This window comes from Watersipora subatra, chromosome 7, assembly GCF_963576615.1.
Source record: "Watersipora subatra chromosome 7, tzWatSuba1.1, whole genome shotgun sequence".
Classification (NCBI taxonomy): domain Eukaryota; kingdom Metazoa; phylum Bryozoa; class Gymnolaemata; order Cheilostomatida; family Watersiporidae; genus Watersipora; species Watersipora subatra.
Genome location: NC_088714.1, coordinates 3,184,389 through 3,204,646, shown reverse-complemented (window position 1 = coordinate 3,204,646; position 20,258 = coordinate 3,184,389). Strand labels below are relative to the sequence as shown.

At 36.2% G+C, this 20,258-nt stretch overlaps 1 protein-coding gene across 1 annotated transcript in view; it reads right to left on the bottom strand.

Annotated features, from left to right (window-relative positions):
• Window positions 1–537: 537 nt before the first annotated feature.
• LOC137399815 (F-box only protein 38-like) overlaps window positions 538–20,258 on the bottom strand; it is a 53,525-nt gene continuing 33,804 nt past the window's right edge. Inside the window, exons 20-28 of the mRNA XM_068086047.1 lie at window positions 19,896–20,018; window positions 19,379–19,460; window positions 18,255–18,349; window positions 14,297–14,405; window positions 12,830–12,909; window positions 12,494–12,607; window positions 7,244–7,386; window positions 5,992–6,041; window positions 538–1,091 (exon numbers count right to left, since the gene is read on the bottom strand). Coding sequence (XP_067942148.1) covers window positions 901–1,091; window positions 5,992–6,041; window positions 7,244–7,386; window positions 12,494–12,607; window positions 12,830–12,909; window positions 14,297–14,405; window positions 18,255–18,349; window positions 19,379–19,460; window positions 19,896–20,018 — 987 coding nt within the window. The 3' untranslated portion in view covers window positions 538–900. The remainder of the gene's footprint in view (window positions 1,092–5,991; window positions 6,042–7,243; window positions 7,387–12,493; window positions 12,608–12,829; window positions 12,910–14,296; window positions 14,406–18,254; window positions 18,350–19,378; window positions 19,461–19,895; window positions 20,019–20,258) is intronic.

The window sequence follows — 20,258 nt, the reverse complement described above, 5'->3', positions numbered from 1 at the left end:
GATGTACATACAAACTTAGGTAGTTCAATGACCTACTAAGTACACAAGTGTACACAACTTCTCACCTCATTTGCTTTAAACATTGAAAAACTAGCTTATTGATAATCATATACTCTGAATATTTAATTAAGACTGACTTAATTTAAACACTGTAAACCTTAACAGCTCTAATAAAAACCATAAATTTAGAAGCAGCTGTTGATGGCTCATTAGGTACCTCAAAGCAGCTACTGATGAAATTGCTAACTTTAAATATACATAAACTGTGTGCTTCAAATACCTTCCTGCAATAGTTACGATTATAACCGAATCCCTTAGATTAGTCAGCTTTATCAAATAACGGTTAGGTGCAGAAATCTGTACCCAAAGACAACAGTGCAGTGTGCTAATGTTGCTCATAGTGTACTAATGTAACACCCAAGAAGCTGGATTAAGCGAACAGCAAGGATGATTAATAATTTACCATTCAGAAGTTCTTGCCAACACAAACTGAGCACAAAGATAAATAACATAACTGGAGATATGTATGGTAACAAATGCTCAAAGTACCCAATGTATTGTTCAGAAGAAATCAACATGACAGTTAAACTCATATGCATTATTAATAAAAAAATAGATTAGTTGAGAAATCTGTCCCATATTTGCAGATACCAGCAGTCATATTCTGTAATCCACACAGCACCGTAACAGTTCTTTGTTTGAATAAATAACACAAATTCTTGTAAGAAAAGCTTCTGAAGTTTTCATTCCAAGTTTGATATAAACATTATAAAAACAGTGCATTGTTAATAATTACAGAATTAAAAAAACATTGTTAAATCCTAAAAAATAACACTTAAATACATTGCGCTGGGCTTACATCACTACAACTGCCTAGCAAAGATAACTCTAAGTCTTCTATCATGCAGAGCAGGCATGCTCGCTTCCTTTGTCTATGGGATGTACGAAGCAGAGAACAGAGCATCCCTGCAGTTGATGGCCATGCTGAGAAGTGACCAGGCAGTTGAGAGGAGAGTTGCAACGAGGCGTGATCTTTGTGCTGCAGCTGGGAATGTTATGAGAGACTATGATCTTCTTACCATACTCCTCATCTGCAAGTGATGTGACATTTCATCATTTGGAGTAGATACTTAGGAGAAACTAAAGTAAAGCCCTCACCAAGGTCTACAATACTTGCTTTCCTAAGCTACAACGCCATTAAATAAACCCAGACCGCTAAATAAGAAAGCTGTTTCCCTAGCATTATATTACCGGAGTAGTTGAGTTCACAAGACAACACTAATACCTAATTTATATTTCATGGCCTACTCTCCCGTTACACCATTAGCCATACTAATTCAACTAATAATAATAAAGACGCCATGTAACTGTATCATGACAAGAATATTTTTGTACAATTTTATGTAATAGCTATAATTTGACAGTTTTAAGATTAGTTCTAAAAGATTGAGGGAATGGAAATATTACTAAAATATGACACGTCCATAGCCACAGACTGTCTGATCATTGATGCTTTATTAAATGTTTCAACTTACATTGTAATTTAAAACTGTTAATTTTGTCTTCATGTCTAAAAGTTGGTTTTTAAAGTCATTATGTAAACCAACGATGCCTTGATGAAAAAACATTGTTGGTAAAGTTGAATGTTTATTTTCAATTTGTCTAAAGAAATGAAATACTGAACTCGCATCGATACGAAATGAACTGGCAGACAGACAGCTAATTTTACAAAAAGCATTCAAAGACTAAGATGTGAAACAGAAGTCAAGTGAACCCGTTCTTGGTCGATGTGTTTCCGCTGCTGGAAAGTCAACTGAGCTGATGTAAAAATGCTGAAAGTAGAACAGCTATGGTAACTACAATGTATACTTGTCACTATCAACATCAAAACTGAGTCTAAAGCTCAATATGTCTACTGTACCGCTAAAATGCACTGATTACATCAAGTGTGTAGAGTTTTAATAGACAGATTTTTATTGCTACTTTTGGCAAAGCAAATATCAGAAAATAGAGGAACTTGATAGCATTGCTGCTATAAAGACCATGATTGCCAAGTGCTGTTATGTATGCTGTACTTTACCATGATTGCCAAGCGCTGTCATGTATGCTGTACTTTACCATGATTGTCAAGTGCTGTCATATATGCTGTACTTTACCATGATTGGCAAGTGTTGTCATATATGCTGTACTTTACCATGATTGTAAAGTGCTGTAATGTATGCTGTAATTTACCATGATTGTCAAGTGCTTTCATATATGCTGTAATTTACCATGATTGTCAAGTGCTGTCATATATGCTGTAATTTACCATGATTGTCAAGAGCTGTCATGTATGCTGTAATTTACCATGATTGTGAGGTGCTGTCATGTATACTGTACTTTTGTAATTTTGGAGAACATATTTTCACAAAGGTAATTCTACCACGTTATCATCGACAGTAAACGACTGTTCACTGCATGTCTCTGATCAGCAAGCTTTCACTGGCACTGGCCTCAGGCCACCTAAAAACCTAACTATTAATTTGCTCGAAAATGCTCTTACTCCGACACAGTTGCTTGCAAATTATGCAGGCAAGTAGATATCATACTTATTCTTTCAGGTATTTCCAACAACAAACAGCACAGCCACAATACATGTACCCTAGGACACTTATGTATTCGCGTCATCTAACTTTCGCGTTTTCGCGGAGTCTCCTTTTGCTAAAATTTTATAAGCGAAACTAAACAATCATATAAAATGAGCGAAAACGCGAAATTAAATAGCTTTGTTCATTGACATCCACAATAAAATCGTCATATTAGAAATGCAAGTAATTTTCGTGTGTGGTTGGACTCATTGGACAATTTCTGCTAAACTCATTATAGCTATTATACAAGCTGAGCAGCATGGCAAGGCAAATTAAGATGACTTTTTTTGGAAAAGCCAAAAATTAAAAATAATAATCAATAATAAAATTATTATACTTTTGTTCATCGATTAAATCAAATAACCATTAATTTCCTTAACAAAAAAAGTCAATGAGTAATTGCCTTCCTCCTCTGCTATTGTTGATAACATACTGTCAAGACATCTTCCATGTCAGGAGTCCAGAATTCTCGATAAGCATGAAATCCTTTCAACCCACAAGTGAAATCAAACTGAGCCATGGCCACCGCTTGCTATAAATACTTGAGATCTAATATTAGTACCACATCAGTCATGGCAGCAGAGACCTAGACGTCATTGATAGTCCAAGAAACAAATGGCAGCAAGCGATCTAATTGCATTATCGATTTTGACTACACATTTCTACCTGCGGTTCACAAATACAAACTAGTCCCAAATTGAAATTTTTTTCTTACCAGGGAACTGGACCTGAGGAATCTAATTATACTTGTTCCAGTGCATTTATTTTCACATCACCATATTTTCGCATTCATCTGAGCTGCGAAATTGAGTAGCAGCGAAATTTTACTCTATATGCTACTCACGAAACTGAATATTAGCAAAATAGAAGTGTCCTAGGGTATTACAGAAAACCCGATGAGTGCAAACACCCGCTACAAAATGATTCTCAGTAAATGAGGTGGCCTTAATAGCTCAGGCTAATTCAGAGCTCAGGCTAATCAAGAGGCCAGACAAAACGCGCAGAGAATTTAAAGTACTGCTAGTGCCACTGCCAAAGGCCACCTGCTTTCTAAGTAAGCTAAAGTTTTGAAAGTTTGAGCGAAGGAGTAGATCCGTATTGAGTAGTTTTTGCTAAACTTGATAAAAACATGGAATAGTTGGAAGAGAATAACAAAGCTCGCCTGAACAGTGATTTGATGGTGCAATTACGGAGAGTGTGAGGCTATAAATTAGGTTCAACTGTTTGGCAATAACATAGATATGATAAAAATAATATCCTTGTACATTTGCCAAGAATTAAGTGACGCATGTCACTATAAACCACTAATATAATGGATTACTTAGAAGAAATGCTCTGTTTGTTGATCTAGGACTTTAGAGGCAGTTCAAAAATGGATCATTCACCAATATGAGTGGCAGTGGTGCACTATAGATATAGACTATAGATATAGACTATAGATATAGACTGAATGAAGTAACAAAACAAGATCTCTGTAGAGTATATCCAGTATTATATCGTGGTTATGATGTATATTATAACAAGATCTCTGTAGAGTATATCCAGTATTATATCATGGTTATGATGTATATTATAACAAGATCTCTGTAGAGTATATCCAGTATTATATCGTGGTTATGATGTATATTATAACAAGATCTCTGTAGAGTATATCCAGTATTATATCGTGGTTATGATGTATATTATAACAAGATCTCTGTAGAGTATATCCAGTATTATATCATGGTTATGATGTATATTATAACAAGATCTCTGTAGAGTATATCCAGTATTATATCGTGGTTATGATGTATATTATAACAAGATCTCTGTAGAGTATATCCAGTATTATATCATGGTTATGATGTATATTATAACAAGATCTCCGTAGAGTATATCCAGTATTATATCGTGGTTATGATGTATATTATATGGTAACAAGATCTCTGTAGAGTATATCCAGTATTATATCATGGTTATGATGTATATTATAACAAGATCTCTGTAGAGTATATCCAGTATTATATCATGGTTATGATGTATATTATAACAAGATCTCTGTAGTGTATATCCAGTATTATATCGTGGTTATGATGTATATTATAACAAGATCTCTGTAGAGTATATCCAGTATTATATCGTGGTTATGATGTATATTATAACAAGATCTCTGTAGAGTATATCCAGTATTATACCGTGGTTATGATGTATATTATAACAAGATCTCTGTTGAGTATATCCAGTATTATATCATGGTTATGATGTATATTATAGCAAGATCTCTGTAGAGTATATCCAGTATTATATCGTGGTTATGATGTATATTATAACAAGATCTCTGTAGAGTATATCCAGTATTATATCGTGGTTATGATGTATATTATAACAAGATCTCTGTAGAGTATATCCAGTATTATATCATGGTTATGATGTATATTATAACAAGATCTCTGTAGAGTATATCCAGTATTATATCATGGTTATGATGTATATTATAGCAAGATCTCTGTAGAGTATATCCAGTATTATATCGTGGTTATGATGTATATTATAACAAGATCTCTGTAGAGTATATCCAGTACTCTACAGACTGTAGAGTACTGTAGTACAGTACTCCAGTACTGTACTATATCCAGTACAGTATATGGACGTTTTTTCCTACGTTATATCATGGTTATGATGTATATTATAACAAGATCTCTGTTGAGTATATCCAGTATTATATCATGGTTATGATGTATATTATAGCAAGATCTCTGTAGAGTATATCCAGTATTATATCGTGGTTATGATGTATATTATAACAAGATCTCTGTAGAGTATATCCAGTATTATATCGTGGTTATGATGTATATTATAACAAGATCTCTGTAGAGTATATCCAGTATTATATCGTGGTTATGATGTATATTATAACAAGATCTCTGTAGAGTATATCCAGTATTATATCATGGTTATGATGTATATTATAACAAGATCTCTGTAGAGTATATCCAGTATTATATCATGGTTATGATGTATATTATAGCAAGATCTCTGTAGAGTATATCCAGTATTATATCGTGGTTATGATGTATATTATAACAAGATCTCTGTAGAGTATATCCAGTACTCTACAGACTGTAGAGTACTGTAGTACAGTACTCCAGTACTGTACTATATCCAGTACAGTATATGGACGTTTTTTCCTACGTTATATCATGGTTATGATGTATATTATAACAAGATCTCTGTTGAGTATATCCAGTATTATATCATGGTTATGACGCAGATTATTGAAATATCGTCAAACTAAAAGTATTTAAGAATTAACATTTACAGAGTTTTAATAGATTTCAAACCCTATTGAACCACAAAATATAAAATCAGACAAAATAAAACTCACCTGTGTATATTTTAAAGTCTTTCTCTGACTTGTAGCCTGCACTCCCAGCCCTAAAAATATTTAGAAATACAGCTATCGCTAGGTCGATGGAGAGCGCCGTCACAGAACACAAATAAACTCATGTTTTATTCGAGTACCTAAATATTCTGTTGCGGTGAGTAGAGACTAATGCCAACCTTATACGACTTCACTAAAACCACAATACTAACTAAAACACAATTTCTAACAATGTCGAACTAAAAAGCAAGGATGAGCGCCTTTCTTGTGTCACAGAAAAAGCCAAGAAGCTCCAAAGGAAAAGATGCCGATTCAGCTCGTACTGGTTGATAATAATCCACCTGTCAATAATCTCATCTAGCACATGAATGGACTAAGTCTGTGATACAAAGGTTGATTGGATAGTTTCAGAACAATTATAAGTAAACCTTAAAAGCTCTATTCAAACACTTAAGAGAAAAACATGCAGCAGCTCGGAATAATTTTATTTTACACAGTCACCATTAAATTCAAGAAGTTTGTATTGTCAAAATGTTCGCAACTCAATCAAAAAGTTTTAAAAAATTGGGGTCATTTTTACCCAAAAAACTGCTATAAAATAAACTGTCAATCAATGCTTTAGCAAAGAACAAACGTAACTTGAATTAATTTGTTCATCATTTAAATATTAGATCTTGAAATGGCATGCCTGTGAATCTCTTTAACTACATTTGATAAATGTTTTTATCAACTATTATAGCCACAAAAGACCAACTACCTATATTGGACGAAGGCCATCAGAACGTTATCTCTTCTTTCTTCCTTGAGCAACACCTCATATCCTTGGTAATAATCATGAAATTGTTTGAGGTTATTACCAGTTCAAATACTCTTGATTGATTTTTCACTACTTTTAAAGTGAAATAAAAATTTACAACTAATCATTTATGTACTATTTGAGTTCAATGACAGTGAATAAAATTTATTTATGATCAAATGATATGCTCGAATGCCCCAGCATAAATTTCAAGCTTTTAGCAATAGTATTTATCTGTTATTCACTCGAACCAACCGAGACTTTATTCAGCCATAGGTAACAAACTTGCCATGGCTGCGAAAGATAAGATGTGGCAGGGAGAAGGTTAATAACCAACAATAAAAGGCCTTGAGCCCAACTCTACCCAGAAGAAGCCTTCTTGATTCGGCTAGTGAATTCTTACGCAGATCTGCTGACAGAAGCAAAACATGCCATGTCACTCGTATATCATGGCAATACCTGGTCATGTCTTTCAGCAAGCTCTCATAGAAGGTCTTCAGTTTGAGACACTTGTACTCGGCTGTCAAATCATGGCACTCCACGAGAACCTTATTTACCTCTGGCAGCATAGACATTTCGATAAGTGCGTCCTCCCTATCATACTACAAATGTGTTTAAAATTGAGCATATTTACTCGGACATGAGACACAGAATCATGTCAGCATGTCATATTGTACTATTACAAGCTAACACATTGAAAAATAAGCAGCTAATGATCAAAGGCTATCTGCGTACTCTCTGACTGACTGTGTTTCTGACACCGATAGCATAAGTTCTTATGGGAATTCAGAACGAGCCACGAAGTACCGTAGTGGAAATATTGTACTGAGGGTCAACTAGGCGGTATGAATCCCAATTCACATCTTTAAAACCCAGTTTTAGTAACAATGGAAAATATAGGAGTGCAACACATTTATATGTCATTTTACTTCAACAGGCATGATATAGTCGACGTCTATATCTAAATATTTGACTGCTGAGATATGGCAATAGTGCTTCAAGTGAGGACAAAACTTGGATTAGACTGTAGATCATAGATGACATGCTATACACCATGATTATTAGATTGTAGAATATAGATGATATGTTATACACCATGATTATTAGACTGTAAAATATATATGACATGCTATACACCATGATTATTAGACTGTAGATCATAGATGACATGCTATACACCATGATTATTAGATTGTAGAATATATATGTCATGCTATACACCATGATTATCAGACTGTAGCATATATATGACATGCTATACACCATGATTATTAGACTGTAGATCATAGATGACATGCTATACACTATGAGTTTGACTGGACTGTAGAACATAGATGACAATCTAAACATGATTCTGATTTACCACTGATATTAATTGGCTTGCCATCTGGTACAAACAAGGCCAAGACCTAACTACATGTACTTGATGGCATCAATTCTACCATACGCTCGTCAATCATTTTTTGTGTTGCCCTGTCACGCTAATACAACGCTCAAATGGTTTTCCAGCCTTGCGAATTATACAAACAATATAACGTATGTGAAATGAGATAAGTTATCAGAGTTTTCAGGAAAAGTATTAAAGGTTATTGATCAGTCTGGGCATTGGTGATTTGCTTTGTCAAACCACAAGCTGATCACACGTGGTCGGAATGCTCTAGCATATCACCAGCAATTCCCTTAAAACAGGAAACTTAGACAGGCACTCATTCATTTTTTCTAATAATAAGTAAACAAATCAACACACAAGTAGCGTTAGTGAATTTATCCCCTTTTGCTTGCGAGAGATATTGGCCAACACCTAACAAAAGCTTCAATTTTCAAGGGACTATAATATTCAGAAGCAGTAGTGATTCAACATGTGTAGTCAAACATTCTCTTGTGATGGATGTTCATATTTTTCTGCCAGACAAATTATGATATTCATTACAGTATTACTCAATTGATGAGGAAACAATAGAGGTTGATTAGACACTGAAGAAGGATTCACCAGTTGCAACAGCTACATGGCTTCGATTCACTTGATGAAGCTCAGCCTTGGCCATTTTTTACTCTTGCCTATTCTAACACTCCACCCATCTGATTATGTTCCTCCTAATGCTGTTCACTTTACACCGCCTGATTATGTCCCTCCTAATGCTGTTCACTTTACACCGCCTGATTATGTCCCTCCTAATGCTGTTCACTTTAAACCGCCTGATTATGTCCCTCCTAATGCTGTTCACTTTACACTGCCTGATTATGTCCCTCCTAACGCTGTACACTTTACTCTGTTTTATCTGCCAGAGAACCCTTAAATTCTACTCCGCACCCTCTGTTTATATCTCTTCTCGTCTTTACAACCAACTTTCGCAGTCTCCTTTTTAAAGCATTTCTGTCCATTTCCTTCTTCCCCTTACCAAACGGCCTAAGATTTTTTATTAGTTTGCTTCGGTTTATCTTCCCCAACCCTCAAACTGCCCCCTCCCCCCGTTTTAAACTGTCCTTCCTCTAACTGTTCTCCTATATCTTTTACCTTTATCCCTCCCTTGTCTACAACAATCATACAGTGAATTCTAGAAAATTATTGTGAAAGAAATAAATGCTTCGTGTTATTTCACAAGAAGGTGATCCATATCCAAGCTGTGGTGAAATCTTTGAGATAAGGATAGCTAGAGATATAAAAATGACAACGCCAAGTAAATGTGTGCTGAGCAAAAATATTTTTGACCCTGAAAATAATCCTAACTTACCATAAACAAACAAAGTCTAAGCCTGGTTTCCATTTAAGCTGCAAGCACTGGTGACAGGCTAAAGGGGTGGTCACACGAGCACCGAACCGAACTAAATGATGCAAAATGACGTCGCTGTCAGCTGTAAAAAGTTCGGCCGAAGACATTTCTGGCCGAAACGAACCATTTCGGTTCTGCTCGAAATTTCGTGGCCAAACCCTTGCTCTTATTGGCTGGTTAAAATTCTAGCGAGCACGCGTCACATTTCTCCTTACGTGTGTGTGAGCAAAGTTAAAAAAGAAATGGGACGATACTTTTATTTCGTTAAATAAACAACATGAAGCAATTTACGACAAGGCTCACCCGGACTTGTGATTGTGTTGCATAAATGTAAGATGTTGCACTTAAACCATAACTGTCACGAACAACTTTTACCATATTTGCTAGGTAAATCAGACATGCTGATTCCGATTTTGTAATCAAAATAAAGATTAGGCCACTAACTTTCAGAGTAATGAAGAACTTTTTATAGCGTTTTAATATCGGTCTCGAAAACAACACGATCGGCATAACAAGCTCCGCCCATAAATACTTGACGTAACCTAGCTTTTTAGGAACAGAAGTTACGTAGGGATGTTTAGACCGATTTAGAATAATAGAGATGGGTGTTTTAAAATCCATTAATATCTAAATTCAGCCTTAAAAATAATATCAGTCTTTTCTGAAAGGTAGATAAGCTATTTAGCATTGCATATTTAAAAAGCGCAATAACAACGCTAGCTCGTGATAAAACCGTGCTTTTTGAGCTCATTCTTCTCGGCGTCCAGCCCATTTAAACGTCATGTAACAAGCTGCGAGCAATTTTAAATAGTTTATATCCCTTTCATAAAAAACTGAAACTATTTTACAGGCTAGATTTAGATAATAATGGGTTTTAAGACACCCATCTCTATTATTCTAAATCGGACTAAACATTCCCAACTTCTGTTTCTGAAAAAGCTAGGTTTCGTCACATATTTATGGGCGGAGCTTGTAATGCCGATTGTGTTGTTTTTGAAACGGATATTGAAACGCTTTAAAAAAGCCTAAATGACTTTGAAGGTTAGTGGACTAATCTTTATTTTGAGTACAAGATCGGAATCAGCGTGTCTGATTTACCTAGAAAATACGATAAAAGTTGTTCGTGACAGTTATTGTTTAAGTTTTGCATAAATGTAAGAGAATGGTTGTGATTTTCTTTTGTGTAGAATATAAGTAATGTGTCATATTCATCCTGATGAAGTATCGTTGACTGATTTATTTATGTAAAACCACAGTACTATGATAAAGACTGTTTTTGTTTCTTATGTACTCAGCATAGAAAAAACATCCATATGTTAATAAAAAATATAATTATGTTGATGGGAAGGGTTGGCAAAATCTTTGTATTGAGTGATTTATTTTGAGCAGCTGAACGATCTTCTGATAAATCTGCTGTGTAATTATACATGTAATTTACAATTGTTCCTCAAAGTTTTTTGTTTATAATGGAAATATTTAACTCAAATACATAAAGACCACGAATGAAACAGTGTCCTGTCTCTATACGTATAGTATCTAGTAGGGTTGCACGATAGCTCGATAGTCGATTGCGATAGCCGATTGTTGTCTTTCGCGATATGAATATGTTGCCTATTTTTAGCCTATCAAAACATCTGAAACTAATATATTGTTATCGAATAATAAAAAATAATATAACCTGATAGTTATCGCCCTCGGATTTGTTTGGTCCGTTTGCTTTAGATAACTCGACCTCAACTTGGTTAACTCAAACAGTTTTTTGCCCATCCGCTACTGCGACGGTTGTTATCGCTTTAGAATATCACTTTATTCCAGGCCATAGAAATAAACCTCAACTTTTAGTAGATCTTCGACGTCGTTATTACTACCATCGGCAAAAGATTTTTGTTAACGACTTTTCTAAAGGTTTGCAAAAATCCAATTTTGCCAAGCATCCGCTTAGCGATGGCCCTCCGAAAGCTAGGAAAAGTGAGCTAGCCATCGAAAATTGGCAAACTTGATCTTGGTTAAAACACTTGAAAGAAAAAGATGTCTTTTCTTCTGAGCATTTCAACAGCGATCAAGCTTTGCCAATTTTTTTTTGAAAACGTCCTGGCAATCACATCACCTAAAACAACAAACCAATCTCAAGAGATGGAAAAGTCTCTATACTTTTTGATGAATTTTTTCTAAGCTTTACACTAGAAGCCTTTTAATTTGCAACAAGCCATTTATGCGTTTGATTTATATATAGTTTGTATATGTACATTTATCTACTAATAAATACGTGGACTTGTGACAGTGCTCTGATAACTTGAATGCTCTGATAACTCGGACACCTTTTCCAATCCCTTCCCACAATCCTCGATCTTTTTAGGCATGATAACACGGTAGTTTTACCAGCTGCCAAGTCACTCGATAACTATCGGTGAACTTTGACTGCTGATTGATAGTTCGATACTATCGATATCGGTGGGACAACTCCAACGATAGTCGATAACACCTTTTCAAACAACAAATGCCATCCCTAGTATCTAGGAAGCGAAGTGACTTCGGATGCCGTGTGACATGTGCCACGAACCGAACCAGCCTCCGAACCGAACCTACGTCGGTTCAGTGCTCGTGTGACCACGCCTTTATAGGATGGGATGGAAACAAACATTCAAGATGTTACCAGCTGCTGGCAACTGCAGCCGATAGCTGGTAGTGGTCTGGGCATGAGTTGAGTTCGATATGTCCATAAAAGTCACAGAAATAAAACCTTGTCGAATTAGTTTGTACCGGCGAAGATTAGTACATTTGCTGATAGAGATTATCCGTTTTACATTTTTATCTTTTTATGCTCAAAGTGAACGGTTATCAACTATGGTAACCTGCGCACTCGGGACCACAGACACATTGCTTGTTTATACAGGAGACAGTTTACCAGTGCCTTGCCTCACCAGCTGCGTTGCCTCACCTGCTGCATTGGCTCATATTCAATAGTCCTAACATAGCTAGATGAAAAGACATCGCAGGTAAGGTGCTTGTCATTGAAGAAGCTGACGAGTCGAGACAGAGGCATCTTTGGACACTATCAAACATAAGTGTTGGAAGTACAATCAGGCTAGAAGACAGATTGTTCAGGTAAACCTTATTGAAGCCAAAATGTATTCAAGTGTCCCTTATGCTATCAATATCTAAAACAATTCTCAAAAATTTCTTAAAGTTATAACATGACATAATTAAATATTATTGGTTGCTGCAAATGAATAAATAATGATAATAGTAAATAGAAATACAAACACTTCCTCACCTGAGTGATGCGTACCAAATATGGGGCAACGGAAGGGTTGCTAGAGAAACGCATCGTATGTAGGGAGGGACAGGCATGAGCTGAAATAATAGCTTTGCATGTATAATGAGCTCGTCATACTTACCAACAAAAGCATGTCATATAAGGTATTTATGCCAGAATAATTCAACATATTTAAGAAAGGCATGATATATGACCCTAAGAGTAGAAAAGTTTGTCTTTAGTCATTGAGACAGGGCAGCAAGAAATTATAGCATCTAAAAGCTATTACAATGTCCATAAGAGTGGACACACTCTTTTGTAGCCTAAGATTCTATTTTATAATGACCTGACAAATGGGAAGCATGCACAGTATTGGATAGCACTATCTTGGAAGTTTCCTAAAAAATTTCCAAGCTTCTGGAAAGCTCTAAAGGTTAATAAATGCATATCGATGTTGCCTAGATGTGAGCCCACGCTGATAGCCCTAACTTGAGACCGACCCGTGAAGGCTGGGAACGATTAAACAATCAAATGTTACATCATACTCAGACCGTGTCATCAGCGTGATGCAAGAGGTTATGACAGCGTCTGAGGTGTATGATTAGTGGGGCGTCTGGAGGCCCATCATTTGAATAATGCCATGACATACTTTACTCCGCGCGCGCGGGCTGCAAATCTTAGAGGAACTAATGAGAGATGACGTGTCTGAACAAGCCCAGAGCTAAGCTATGAAATGCTGCAGACCAAAATGAGTAATGAGTCTGTCATCAGGTGACTAAACGGCGAGATTTCTCCTCAACAAATGTTTATCTAACTCCATGATTACATTAGATTAGCAAATAAGATTAGCATATATTCTACAGGAAAAATAGATAGGAAGGCCCTTTTTTGTGAATGTTATCTAGCTGCTTGTTGTACATTAGGATGATTACAGCTTAATGGAAGTGTGATAAATGGATTAACTTCCCCCCAGATCAAGAAGTCTACCTAACTATTCATAACCAAGTAATTTTGCCAGCTCATTAACACAAAGATGTCGCTGTCTTTTTTAAAGTAAAAAACACTGAGTATGGAACTTGGATGCATAGAAAAAAGTGAAAGCTTTGGAGTTGTCTGATTTTGTGAATAAGAATAGCATTTCATTTAGCCACCTCTAACATAAATTTGTATGAAGACTTACACATTATTTTAATTTTGTATTTTTTGTTGTTACAACTTGTGAGCTACCCTAAAAAAACAAAATTTATAATAATTAAAAATATTTTTGTTCTGTTGATGTTTTAACAAAAGGTCATATCAACAAAAGTGATAACAAAGATTCTAAAAGAAAATCTAAAACACTAAAATGTTCTAACAATTGATAATTTTAGTCGGATTGCAGATATACCGATAGAGGCTAACGTTGAAAATACTATGTCATGGGAGGAAAATGTCCGTCATAACATTTTGGACCATCAAACAAGACTGTATAGCACCAGAACTTACCTGTCAAAGCAACTAGGAAATGACCATTGGAAAGATCGAGCCTCGTGAACCCGCAGTTGCTGATGTTGATATTTGTAATCTTGCTCTTGGCATTGTTTAGCCTTAGTACCTGCATGAAATAATACAGGGTTTTGGAGTGGATAGGAAGTGTGCAAGATAAAAGCAACACGCTTCATAAGGGTGCCGGGTACAGCTATAGTATAAATAATATATCACATCATCTCCTCCTGTTCCTGCATTGCCTGTCTATGGGCAGGAGAAGCAGCTGATCAGCATTATCCCATTATTATTATTATTATTACACGACAATAAAGATAAAAAGAATCACTTATGAGAGGAGGATAAGAGCTCAACTGGTAGCTTTTCCCCAACCACAATTATTATGTAACTTTGATGCAGGTTCAATAAATCACATCAATTCCAGAAAAAAATGCAGCGACTGGACTGTGTAAATGAGCAGAGAAGGTAAACTGACTTGAACCAGTCATAATGAACACCGGTAACATGTAGGTGATATGGGTAAAATGTTTTCTCTTCGTAATTCTCTTTCAAAGACTTATTGTGTATAGACAGCAAAACTGATCTGTGAACAAATTGTTGAACCCCCTGACTAGTACGACTGATGGAAGAATTTATGATGGTAAAAACATTTGAGTTAAAAACTATATAATTAGCTATGATAATTTGTAACCTTGTTTGTCACAAAACACCGAAACACTAAACAAAACACTAAAACACGGAACAATCTTATTGCAATATAATAAACGGTGAACCGGCGTAAAACCTGTTTAAAGAGGTATTTCTAATGTTTTCCGTAAACCTCTGCTAAATTCCAAACCCTAGTAAATATTTGATGTTTATGATGAGGGTAGCACGCTGACAGTAGTTACTCCTGCACAAGCCAAATGTTGATCCAACATATATTGCATACTAGTATCCGGGCAGCATCCAATGCACCGTGAGAAATCGTGATGTGTAATAAATATTTACACAACTATTCTTAACAGTTTGAAAAGTAATTGAGTGGCACGAATGATAACATGCTTGGCTGGGAAGCCGAATATCCGGGTTCAATTACAATGCAGTGCAATCTTTTTCCTAGTGTTCTTAGTGTGACTTCAGACACACGACGAACCGGCTCTTATTATAGTAAAGGTTGGGACGCAGATGAGCTAAGCACATTCTCCTGATGGTAAAACCGAGTGAGATATGTTTTACTTCTGTGCACGCATTTCAAGGAACAACTGGATTCTTTCCACATCATCGATTAAAAATGCGGGCTATCCCGCTGACTACTACAAATGAATTTACCCACATCCTTTATACTTACATCCTTCTACAATGCCTGGCTGACTAGATTATTATCTGATGGACAACTCAAGAGAGAATTTGTTCAAAAAGTGGAACTACTCAAAAGTAAAAGACTACAAACTCATCGACCCTCAGAATAAAGCTTGCTGACAGATAGCATCACTTGAGCAACAACATTCTCCAGACCCTGTCAACCATAATCCGTAATCTAAGTTATCTCCGTGTGATGCCTCAATGGTAATGCAATCACTATGTTTCCATGATGCGCAGTACTTCGATGCAGCCCCTTCGAAGTCGAGGAGATTGTACGTTTACATGCTGCGCAGTGGTTTTCAGCAAATTAGCCAGAGAAGAGAAATTGTATAAATTGAATCGCCGGATGGAGACATAGAATCGATCATGGATACCGAACATCAGAAACGGTCTTTTATGCTTCTGTCGTCATTATACTTTTATTTACAATACACATTCACAAGGTTCTACAAACCTTAACACAATTTGTACAAAGTAATATATTTTTATTAAGTATTTTTAAGTAATATATTATTTAAATGTCACTTTAGGACTTGCCACCTATTTTTCGAAAAGTGTTGGCATCGATAACAAAGTCTGGAAAAGTAATCACCTCATCATCCTCGTGGGTGCAGACCATAATTAAATTTAAGTGAAAGAAAATTGGAAGAATAGAAAAAAACAAGAAAAGCGGGATAACTTTTGTACTAGTTTATAGCCCTTGATGAATCTGCCTTCACAGCAAGAGAGCTAAGCGCAGCCACTGCGCAATTGCTGTTTCCTTGCTGCAAATTTGCACTGGCTTCGCACTGATCAGTGCGCAGTGATTTTAGTGCCAAGACGCCGTTTCCATGATTCGGAGAGAGCGCAACTCCGAAGTACTGCGCATCATGGAAACAGCGAGTGTGACACTTTTTCTGCGCAAACGATTTAATAGCAAATTTTAAGGCGTTGGTTGTCTTTCTCTGAAATTTAATTTACTATTTGTTTTCTATTATCATTTGTGTTGAGTAAGGAGTGCGAAGACGCAAAATAATGCTTAGGAAACACAACTCTAAGGTAATGAGACACACAACACATAGCTAAGGAGACACCCAACTCAAGACTTAAGAGACACACGACTCGAAGCTAAAGACACACAACGCAAAAAAGGAACACAACTCATGGTTAAAAATACAGGTTGGGTATGGCGCCTTACAGTGCCTCGCGTTGCGCGTTCACAACTCGAGTTGTACAACTCGAGTTGCCGTGTTGCACAACTCGAGTTGCCGAATTGTACAACTCGGCCTGGATTTATGATGAACTCGATTTGTGTTATACGCAAACACGGGTTTGTAAAAAAGGCAAAGTGAGTAACTGGGGTGTCTCATTTACAGAACATTTACAGAAATTTAACACTAATAAATTAACTATATACACATTTAAATTATATTGGCGATATTTGCGCATATTTATTTCTATAAATATAACGAGACAAAAAACAATTGTATAATGTAAAAAGCAAACTAAAAAAATAATCTATGTGTGCGGTAGGCCACTTCTTTTTCAAATGAAAAGAGTTATCTCTCTAGAACCTGACAAGAAACTGAATGAACACCGAAAATGAACATAGAAATTATTACAACGGCGTTTAATGATGCATCAAAATAAATTCCATATATAGAAAATATAGCTAGAGAAAATGAAATGATGAGATGTTCTCAAGCCGAGTTGTTGAACTCGAGTTGCTGTTAAAAGAACTCGGCCTGGATTTTTGATGAACTCGAGTTGTGTAACTCGAGTTGTACAACTCGAGTTATATTTACACAACTCGAGTTGGTAAATATAACTCGAGTTGTACAACTCGAGTTGTGCAACTCGAGTTGTACAACTCGAGTTGCAAACTCGGCTTAGTATAATTCGCTATTAGCTCTAGTTTTACAGTACATACAGTTTAATTTCTATTAGCTAACGGGTGCCTATTGATGTACCATTGTTAATATAACCAGATCTACGGTTATGCTACCGTAATACCGATATATTGCACCTTACTTTTGAAAAGTCGTGTTGCGTGTTCACAACTCGAGTTGTGCAACTCGAGTTGTACAACTCGAGTTGTGAACGCGCAACGCGAGGCACTGTAAGGCGCCATAGGTTGGGTAATGAAATTTTTTAGTTACAGGTATTTTACAAGGCATGTGACTAAAGCGCCATGCTTTAGTTGGTGCTATGAATATTATATTCCAGATAGTGAAAGATTTTTGGTGAGTTGGGTTCTGCATAAATGACTTCGCATAAATGACATATGACTAAGAAAAAAGTAAACACAGTTGCTCGTTGGATTATGATCTAGGAAGTTTTACTAATGCATGCCAACTTCTGTTCCTAGAAGCTCAGATTTGTGAACAGTGTAAGAAATGGTAACAGATGTGTAGTCCCTAGCAACCTTTAGCGTTAGCAGTAAGTAATTTTACATAATTGTTTTGTCATTTAGAAGGTTCGTATCATGCAAAATCCTTTTTCATTAGTTTCTTGTGCGGAGACCTAGTAGATGACGCATCCCAGAGCTTGTCATGTAAAAAATGTATAAAAATAGAAAAAAACCACCAAAAACTGTTTAAAGACTTGTAATTGTATAAAGTTGCATAGCAATCACCTGGTCTATGTCAAATTCTATGAAAGGGTCCTTAGTGTGGGTTTCTTTGTCAGCCGTTTCTGGTATCCTAGGCTTCTTTGTGTTCACTTCTCGACCTATGAGATGATAACTGTGTTTGTGCACTACTGGATGAACAAACTACCGTATAAGCATATGAAATACTCAGCTACCCTAGGACACTTTTATTTCGCTAGTATTTAGTTTCGTGAGTAGCACACAGAGTAAAACTTCGCCGCTCTGATGAGCGCGAAAATATAGTGATGTGAAAATAAATGCAGGGGAACAAACAGATTAGATTTCTCAGATCCAGTTCGCTAGTAAGAAAAAAATCTTCAATTTGGGACTAGTTTGTATTTGTGAACCGCTGATAGAAATGTGTGGATGAGATCGATAATTCAATTTGATCGCTTGCTGCCATTTGTTTCTTGGACTATCAATGACGTTTAGGCCCCTCCCGTCGTGACTTTCACATGTCTTTCAAACTCAAGTCCCAAGAAGAAAAAAATAGATAACAACCAACTTCACAAACAGAACTGTATAACATGGTTGAACCTGGTGAGGGTTGTTATTGTTTTTGGTTGGTAATAAAACTCATCACTACAATAATTATTATTCAATTTTATGACTTCACCTACCAGACTTTCATCCTCATCAGGTTACAAATTCGGTGACTAAACTGATATCATCATTTTCTTCATTTGTCTTGGCTTTTCCAAAAAAAACTCGTTATCTTAATTTGCTTTGCCATGCTGCTCATTCGGTGTATTAGCTACGACAGTTTACCAGAAATTCCCAATGAGTCAACCACACACGAAAATTACCTGCATTTCTAATATGACAATTTTATTGTGGATATCAATGAACAAAGCTATTTAATTTCGCGTGTTCGTTATGATAGTTTAGTTTTGCTCACGAAATATTTGCGAGAGGATGACACCGTGAAAATGCGAAAGTTAGATGACGCGAATTCACCATGGAACTCCTTCACACGAAAAAATTTAGAGGAAAATAGTGAAGAATCATTTCCCTATTCCTTATAAAGAGGCAGTACTCAATACTCATCATAGTAGGCCTGAAAGTGCTGATTAAAACAAGATATGCAGGTAACAGCAATCCTTCCGTACCTTGCCCTGGGCCAGCTCGCTTTTGCCCCTTACAGGAATCTCTTTGGATAACCACACCTCGCCCTTTATAACTTGTCTTCACCTACAATACGAGATGCTTGCATGTTTGATAAGAAAATGATACGAAAATATCCATGACTTGCCAACAGGAATGTCTAGGACAGTTTAATATCCTCATATAGTAGACTAACTTTGTCTAGCCGACAATATTATTGCTAACGGTAGCGTACCAAGATTTATGGCCTGCAATGTGCTAGAGAAGGAAAGTACTCTGGCCTACTTGAGATCCAATTAAAAGTTTTGCTATAGAGCTACATTGAAATAACTTGAAACGTCTACAAAAAAAACGAAATATGAAAGCTTCAGGAATTGTGCCAAATGTGACAGCACAACTCCAAAATCAATTTAGCTAAGATCTTTAATGAGTGCAACACTCTATCACTCAGCCTACCTATATTACAAGTGTTCTGAGCTATCAATAGAAAATGCAATTAGATGGGCACAAAACTAAACTCACGCGTTGAGCAACTGAAGGGTTGAGAGGAGCTTTGCCTTTTGCCAGATACGCCTTTCCTCGTTTGCTGATTGCTCCTTTGCTTTCATCGACTGCCGCTACGGTTAAATCTCGCTCTGTTACATTCTACAGTACATATCCAATAACATTATCTTAGTGCTTTCCTAGCAAGAGGTATTTCAAGTTTATATTAACTCTTTCATGTTATTTATAGTTCTCTTTGAGACAGTTGGCCAAGTTGGAGACCACAAAGTAGTTAATAAATGATTGACTATAGAAATTGCCCCATGATTATATTTTTCTATTAGGTAGATCGTAAAGGGCTACATGAACCTACAGTGAAAAAGCTTGGACTCATAAAGAGAA